Source organism: Podarcis filfolensis (assembly GCF_964270895.1).
Source record: "Podarcis filfolensis genome assembly, chromosome: 12".
In the NCBI taxonomy this organism is placed as follows: domain Eukaryota; kingdom Metazoa; phylum Chordata; class Lepidosauria; order Squamata; family Lacertidae; genus Podarcis; species Podarcis filfolensis.
The window spans coordinates 54,893,272-54,900,207 of NC_139614.1; the positions used below are offsets into that span (position 1 = coordinate 54,893,272).

Genomic DNA, 6,936 nt, shown 5'->3' on the forward strand with positions numbered 1-6,936 from the left:
TGCAAAGCATCGCGGACAAGGCCGGTTCACACGTGCACCGGGTTGGGGGTTTTTGGTTTTTTTGCCTCCTCGACCTCGTGGATTGGAAGCGCAGAGCCGGCGCGGTCCCGCAGACACGTGTCTTTTGCCGGGGGGTTGTACATCGTGCGCGGGTTGCTCCGAGCTTCCAGGAATGGAGGGGGAAAGGGATTGCAACTACTTGCTGTTTTTCCCCCAAACTTGGTTCCCCAGTTGTTGTTGGACTACAATTCCCATCATCCCTGACCACTGGTCCTACTAGGTAGGGGTGATGGGAGTTGTAGTCCAACTACAGCTGGAGACCCAAGTTTGGAAAACGCTTTACTGGCAACACTGACCTATTTGATTATTTTAAAATGATATTTTAAAAGATGCTTAACTGTGTCCCCACACCCCTTTCTCTTATTTCAAGGATATTTTTTTAATCACTGATGAGTTTCTTTAGAAGTCTATTACTTAATAAATAAACAAACCCACGCTCTCCTGCTTTTTGTCAATGACGCACCTGGCTAAACCAGTGTTCCCCAACTCGGTGCCCTCCAAGGTTTTGGGACTCAAACTCCCATCGACTCCCCCAGCCAGACAGGCGATTCCCATCAGCACCCAGCCAGCTGATGGTAGTTGTAGAGCAAAACATCTGGGAGCCACACTTTCTAGTGGAGACACATTTAGCTTCAAGCGATCAAGCCAGATTCTGATGCCTGGATATCAAGTGATGTACGATATCTCCCTTGTTCGCCAGTAAAGTCTAATTTCCAGAACTTAACACCCCCAAATCAAACCCTCCCCAACCCAGGTCCTTGCTGTACTTTTCTCTCACAGTGCTTAAAAGCGCTTTGACTTTGGCCAGATTTTCCAACCCTGAGAAAAAGAGTGAAGATAGATACTCAATGTACAAAAAAAAACCCCAACCATTGCTATCTAAAGCATCTGAATGTGCTTTGCAGGGGTCAGGGAAAAAGAAGGCTTCATAAAGTCAAAGGTTGTGTTTTCAAAACAGAGGGCAGATGATGTAGAAAAAGCAGCAAAACAAATCATGGGCTCATAGAATGGAAGAGCTGGAAGGGGGACCCCCAAAGTCATCTAGCCTGACCCCTAGAATCATAGCTGAAGAATCCCTGGCCATCCAACCTCTGTCGAAAAACTTCCAGCGAGATTCCACCATCTTCTGAGTGGGTCCGTTCCCTTGTCAATCACTGCCATCACTGCCAGAAAGCTTTCCTGGAACAATGGCCAAATTTAATGTTTTGGTGGGGGAAGAGGGGTTTTTATACATCTCAATTTGACACGTAAGAAATGGAATCCCATCAAAGCGTGTAGAAGTGTTTTGGGTTTTCCTTACCCTTAGAAATGCGAAATTTGTGAGTTATTTTCTCTGCAGCAATCGGCGCTCAAATGGGCCAAAGAAGTTCTTCTTGCAACCAGAAGCCGTGAAATAAGTTCCTTAAATCAGACAATTGCTATTTGATTGTCCCACTCGTTCAAATGGGCATATTATGTTCCTAGGTTTGTTAGCTTAGAGTTTTTATTTTTTTAGCCTGTACTTTTGATTTTACACTATTTTTTTTTTAAGGTAACACATGGCATCATCTGGTTTAAACCCAGAGTGGTTTAGATACAATCAAAACAAGACACTCCCTAGCCATAGGCTTGCAATTTTTTAAAGAAGCCACACAACACACAAGGAAAACAGGCCAAGGAGGGAAGAGGAAAGTCAGAATCAAAACTCAGACGCCTTTTTCTAAACAGTTGTTCCTATAATGACCGGCTGGCAGAGTTTGAGGCAGGAGGTCCCTGGTGGAGCTGGGCCTCTAGCGAAACTCTACATCTTTTTAAAATCAGAACCAGTGAAGGCGGTGAACGTCCTGTGCGAGTGTCCGGAGGCGGTTGCAGGCTGGATGATGGTCAACAGATTGAGGTCTAATCCTGGCAAGACAGAAGTACTACCGTATTTTTTGCTCTATAGGATGCACTTTTTCCCCTCCCAAAATTAAGGGGAAATGTATGTGCGTCGTATGGAGCGAATGCAGGCTCCTTGGCTTCAGCGATAGCAACGCGAAGCTTCCAAAACGCAAAGGGAGCGCTCCCTCCACGCTCCGGAGGCTTTGGGTTCCTTTTGCTGAAGCTGGGAGAGCAAGACTCTCCTGGCTTCAGCAGAGAGGGAGAGCTGCGCAGCGCCCCTTCAGCCAAGCGGGAGGAGAAATGGAAGGGGCTCCGTTTCTTCTGCCGCTTCGCTGAAGGGTCACTGAGCAGAGAGGGGAGAAATTTTTTTTTCTTGTTCTCCCCCTCTAAAACAAGGTGCGTCCTATGGTCTGGTGCGTCCTATAGAGCGAAAAATACTGTATTTCCTGGGAAACCTCCACCCCATCCGACCTGAATGCACCCTGCAACATTTGAAACACACACACATCTTTTCACACCCCGAGTCACACGGAAAGGCAGGATGACAGACATGCAGACAGAAGGACAGACAAGCGCACCAGCTTCAGTCCATGAATATCCATGCAGCTTCTGTCAACGGGCTGCCAAAGGTGAATTTCAACCAGCTTGCATCCTTGATCAGTGCCTGGAGGATCTGTGCATCGTTGGTTTTCAAGTGTTTACATGTGGATTTATTTTTCGGTTGTTCCGTATTAATACTCTGCTCCCCAAACTCTGCAGCTCTCTCTTTTTTCGTTCCCTCTTTTTTCGTTCATTAAAATAAATAGATCAGTACACATGGCAACATCGTACAGCAGAGCTTTCCAAACTTTTCATGTTGGTGATACACTTTTCAGACTTGCCTCATTTTGCAACACAATGATTCAGTTTTACTAGCAAACCAGAGATTAAACTAACCCCTTTCCAGCCCCAGGAGGAATGTGGAAAGCTCTGTCCTACGGCTTAGCAGAACGCTTTGTGTACCTGGGCAAGGAAAATCGACAAAATATAATACATAATGGTAATACACAATACAAATTATAATAATTTGTTTCAAAGTTTGTGTGGGGCTTTGTGTGTTTGTATGTGTTATAAGAGAATTCATGACCAGAGAGGGGATTCCGAAATAAATTTATGAACCCTGCGTGGTATGCCTCTTTCCTTTCCTTTAAACCGTTACCCTTCTAACTGAATTGTACCTTGCAAATGTTGGTAACTGGAGTTCAATCTTTGTATCAATTTCCTTCCTATTTTCTTATTCGTTTTATGCTTTTGTATATGTATCTAAACTTTGTATCGCTATGTATCTAAACTGTAGAATTGACTTTTTACTGCCCGCAACTGTCAAACTGCTTTCCAGCGCCATCTAATGAGTCTGTAAATGGAGACACACACACAAATACAACCTCAGATACTTTTATTTAAATAAAGGAAAAATGCAGAATAAGGCAACACACCCGCACTGGTAAGCAACTCCCAAAATCCTGTCTCTCCTTATCGGACAGCCCCTAGCAGCTCCAAAGTTTTCCTGTAAATAAAGGAAAAACAAACCCATTAGCCAACACCTCTGGAAACGGGAACTAGCCCAAAACCTTTTATGTCCAACAATTGCAAGTAACGACACCACCAGTAAAACAATTCAACCCCTTCTGACACCCCCTCACCTGTTCTAAACCTCTCACCGCGTCTTGTTTGACGTCTTCTGTTACCATTGTTCTGTATGGAAATTAAAAGGTATATAAGTTTAAATTCTCATTTGTTCGGGGTTCTCTCTCGGTCGCCTGCTACGTGAGTGGGAACCCTGTTGCCAACAGTTCTGCATATAATTTTAATAAAGGATCAGACTTCCAGCCGCTTTGCTTTCTGAAAATCCTAGTCTCGTCTGTGTTTATTTCCCGACCGGTTTGAGCCTCTTTCCGAAGGTACAGCCTCCCTTAAGAAGCTGAACCCCTTGCAGGGACCCCCAAACTTAACTCCTATTTCAGTATGTGCTGGAACTGTTGCAAACCATGTTGATGTTTCATTTTATTAGTTGCAATATTATTTTTATTTTATTATTTCATTTATTGAATTTATATACCGCCCTATACCCGGGAGTCACTTTAATAATTGCAATATTTGCCTTTTGAATAAATTATTTTGAATAATTAATTAATTAATTAATTAATTAATTAATTGAACAAATCAATTTTAATACACGATTAAATGCAATCTTTATTATTTTAATGAAACCGAGCAAACAAATACATCGGAGGACCTGCCCACCCAGCCCACACCTCCCAAGCTCCCAAGATTTGCAAAGCAACCATGTTGTTTTGGGAACCCTCCCCTTCCTTTCTGAAGGAGCGGAAGTTCTCTGCTGGTCTGACGTCACATCCGGTTCCCCCTTTTTTGCCAAGAGAGAGATTCTCCGTACAGCGCCACCTGCGGGCGGGAGGTCAGAACGGCACCAAAGCAGCACAACTCCCTGCGGGCAGCGAGGCGATTGCGCCCGCCCGCCCGCGCATATTCTTCGCCCCGCCCCGGGAGGAGAGCCGCAGAGCTGCTCCGGGAGGGGTGCGCATGCGCGAGTAGCCCGCGCCCACCGCCGCTTCTTTATCTGGTTGCCATCTCGCCCGCGCGCCGTTCTTTTCTAAGGGATGGCTGCGCAGCGCCACCTGCCGGCAGGAGCCAGGAGAGCACAGGCTCGTTCTGCCTCTCTGCCTCTGCTGCAACCCAGGGCAAGTTCTGGGATTTAGCAGAGCAGAGTGCAAAATAAAATAAAATAGAATAAAATAAAATAATGCACGGTGAGCGGTTTTTTGCAGCTCTTGCACGGTTGCAATTCCGGAGGAAAGGCATTTTGCAGCTGCAAAGCCTCCGTTGCAAGTGCCAGCATTTTCCTGCCTGCAAGATTTGGAAGGAGAGAGGGAGAGAAAGCAAAGGGGATGCGTTTCTCCCCGGGCAGGCAGCTCCGGGAGGCAGCAGGAGCAGGAAAGAAGAGCTGGGCGGGATGCAAACTCTTGCAAAGGCGGAGTCAGGACCAGAAAAGGGCCATTGAAAGCCCTTCTGCCGCCTACAGCCACACCGCCCTGAATGCACCCGATCCCGTCCGATCTCGGAAGTTAAGCAGGGTCGGGCCTGGTTAGTACTTGGATGGGAGACCGCCTGGGAATACTGGGTGCGGTAGGCATTTTGCAATTTCCCCTTTTGCAACTCAGACCGAGGAATCCCCTCCCCCCCCAGTCTAAAAATCACCTTTATTGTTTCCTTTTGCAGTTACAATAAGAACATTTTAACAGGCAGTTACCGTGTAGTTTAACTGCACCGTCTCCTGCTCTGTCCAGTGTCCATGCTCAATGCTCCTATCTCCTTGCACAGTACACCTCAAGTTTAGGGATTCAAGCTTTTTTATGCAGGGAGCTGTTTTGAAACACCACCCACTAGACAGCTCTGACATGTCTGTCACTAGGAAGGCTTTGGTCTGATTCAGATTGAAGAGTTTTCCTCATATCTTAAAAGCCTAAGCTAGCAGCAGAGACACTAAGGCCTGGAATGGCACATTTGATGCAAAGGTGGCTGGGAAATGCTCTCCCTTCCGTCTCACAATTCCCCCTGAAATTGCAACCAGTTACAGCCACAACTGCTCCTGCCAACCTAGCAGTTTGAAAGCATGTCAAAGTGCAAGTAGATAAATAGGTACCACTCCGGCGGGAAGGTAAACGGCGTTTCCGTGCGCTGCTCTGGTTCGCCAGAAGCGGCTTAGTCATGCTGGCCACATGACCCGGAAGCTGTACGCCGGCTCCCTCGGCCAGTAAAGCGAGATGAGTGCCACAACCCCAGAGTCGGCCAGGACTGGACCTAACGGTCAGGAGGCCCTTTACCTTTTTACAGCCACGACCCGAATGGGAAATTCATGCATGGGAAAAATCTGCATCAAATCTCCCTTTTAAGGTGTCAAAACAGTCTTTGGATTTTGGAAAAAAGAGATGGTTCCTGAGCTCTGAGATGGGAAAGTCAAAGTGACAATCAGTGGGAGCAAAAGCAAGAATCTGACCATACATGACATTTCCAGGTGGTCTCGCATCCAGACCTGACCCTGCTTAACTTCCAAAATTAAATAGCCTTCAATGACATAACTCTAGATGCAGCCACTGTTTACATGCTCATAGAATTGTCAAATTGGAAGGGAACCCAGTGGATCTAGTCCAACTTCCTACAATGCAGGAATTGCCGTCAAAGAACCCCTGTTTAAAAAATCTCCAAAGGAAGGAGAGACCAGCACCTTGCAAGGGATTCTGCTCCAGTGTCAAACTGCTCTGGCCGCCAGAAGGTTTTTCCTGATGTTTAGTCGCAGCCACCTTTCCTGAAGTTAGAATCCATTGGTTCGGGTGCGGCAGAAAATAACCCTGTTCCCTCTTCCATGTGACAACTTGTTCTTCCTGCCTAAATGCAGAACCTCACTCCATCTCCTTGTTATGAGCACCACCTGGGGTCGGCTTTTTAGGTTTCTTGCAACATGCAGTCAGTAGCAGTGGGTACATAACTTTATGAGCACTGCTCCATAGCTACTGTTGTTATACAATTCCATTCACCATATAGATGGGATATGTACTTTTGGTTTTATTTCATACTGAATTGACATTATAGTTCATGCGTATGTTGTTGATGTTGTTTAGTCGTTTAGTCGTGTCCGACTCTTCGTGACCCCATGGAGCAGAGCACGCCAGGCACTCCTGTCTTCCTCTGCCTCCTGCAGTCCATGCATATAGTTTATAATAATTGGAGTTATTGTAAGTTACCATGTATATGCAGGTCATCGTTTCAATAATTCATTTGCAGTTTATGAAGCATTTCTGTATCCTTCTGCTGTGCTGAATAATTCTACAAAACAGTGGGTATATTCGGAATCACTGTATACGCATGAATGGAAGTGAGAGCTGGAACATAAGGAATGGATGTTTTGGAATTATGGTGCTGGAGGAGACTCTTGAGAGTCCCATGGACTGCAAGAAGATC

The 6,936-nt window shown here is 46.0% G+C and overlaps 1 protein-coding gene and 1 long non-coding RNA gene across 2 annotated transcripts in view; one reads left to right on the top strand and one right to left on the bottom strand.

Annotated features, from left to right (window-relative positions):
- Positions 1 to 2,121: 2,121 nt before the first annotated feature.
- Positions 2,122 to 4,270, bottom strand: LOC310746274. Its single transcript, XR_014540563.1, has 3 exons — positions 3,603 to 4,270; positions 3,396 to 3,466; positions 2,122 to 2,922 (listed from the first exon to the last, which is right to left on the bottom strand). It is a non-coding gene; the product is annotated as an uncharacterized lncRNA (long non-coding RNA).
- A 674-nt stretch (positions 4,271 to 4,944) lies between these two features.
- The window catches only part of LOC310746075 (zinc finger protein 777-like), a 23,704-nt gene continuing 21,712 nt past the window's right edge, over positions 4,945 to 6,936 (top strand). Inside the window, 1 exon segment of the mRNA XM_083579777.1 lies at positions 4,945 to 5,103. Within this exon segment, the coding sequence (XP_083435903.1) occupies positions 5,074 to 5,103 (30 nt within the window). The 5' untranslated portion in view covers positions 4,945 to 5,073.